The 1,061-nt window shown below is 31.9% G+C and overlaps 1 protein-coding gene across 1 annotated transcript; it reads left to right on the top strand.

Moving 5' to 3' along the window:
* The first annotated feature begins 378 nt into the window (after positions 1 to 378).
* Positions 379 to 834, top strand: LOC104105251 (uncharacterized). Its single transcript, XM_009613507.1, has one exon. The coding sequence runs from the start codon at positions 379 to 381 to the stop codon at positions 832 to 834; it is 456 nt and encodes a 151-aa protein (XP_009611802.1).
* The last annotated feature ends 227 nt before the right edge of the window (positions 835 to 1,061 follow it).

Raw genomic sequence — 1,061 nt, forward strand, 5'->3', positions numbered from 1 at the left:
TAATTTTTACGTAAATATTCAACTTACAAGATTAGTATGTTGCTCCCATAAATGCTCTATTAATGCATTACGAAGTGCAAAATGAGCATCTTTGTCCTTAATTTTTTTGTGCCGAGCTAACAATTATTCAAATCAGTAATTTTCATCTATTACCATTTCTACTGTTGGAGTTGGACCTTCCCAAGCATCTTGAATTGGTGCATTAAGATCACGTTCATCCTCGATTATCATGTTGTGCAGTATAATACATGTAGTTAATATATCATGGAGCACTTCTTTTTTTTTTTAAAATGTGACGACCCTGCAATAATTGCAAAATGAGATTGCAAAACTCCGAATGCACGTTCAACATCTTTTCGACATGATTCTGTGTGGAATATGTGGAAAGATTTTGAGAAGCTTAAAGATGTCAATGTTGGAAGGAAAACATTCCGAAAGCAAGGCTCTTCTTATATTCCATCGGAGTCTGAGACTCCTACTCCTGATTCACCTCTAATATCATCTTCTAACTTATTATCATTTTTACTAAATTTGATTGAGGATCTTGCAGGTGATTCCACATCATCACAACAACCTATTGGTGTGAAGAAAGCAACATTGAAGAGAAAAATCGATGAAGGTTTTTCATCGGCTATGAAAATGGTACAATCAGAAAATAATCGGCTTGTTGAATTGTTGGCAAAGTCAAATGCAGACAGGCAGCGAGATATGGAGATAAAAGATAGATCTTTGAAACTAAAAGAATTTAAAGAAGAAAATAAAATTTTATTGTCGAATTTAGATTCTATTGATGATCCAAATATTCATGAATTTATTCGACAAGAACAAAAATGAATAATGGATAAAAGAAGTCAACAATTTCAACAGTCACAATCACAACAATCCTCTGCCCCATACACTCAATATTTTAATGATATTGGTGGATATGGAAGCGACCTCATCCCATTATGTTATTTAATGTATTTTTAATTTTAATCTATGTCAGTCGCTACTGTATTAAATAATTGTTTTTATGATAATCAATGAACATTGTATTATTTATTAACAACATATTACATTTC

Source organism: Nicotiana tomentosiformis, chromosome 5, assembly GCF_000390325.3.
Source record: "Nicotiana tomentosiformis chromosome 5, ASM39032v3, whole genome shotgun sequence".
In the NCBI taxonomy this organism is placed as follows: domain Eukaryota; kingdom Viridiplantae; phylum Streptophyta; class Magnoliopsida; order Solanales; family Solanaceae; genus Nicotiana; species Nicotiana tomentosiformis.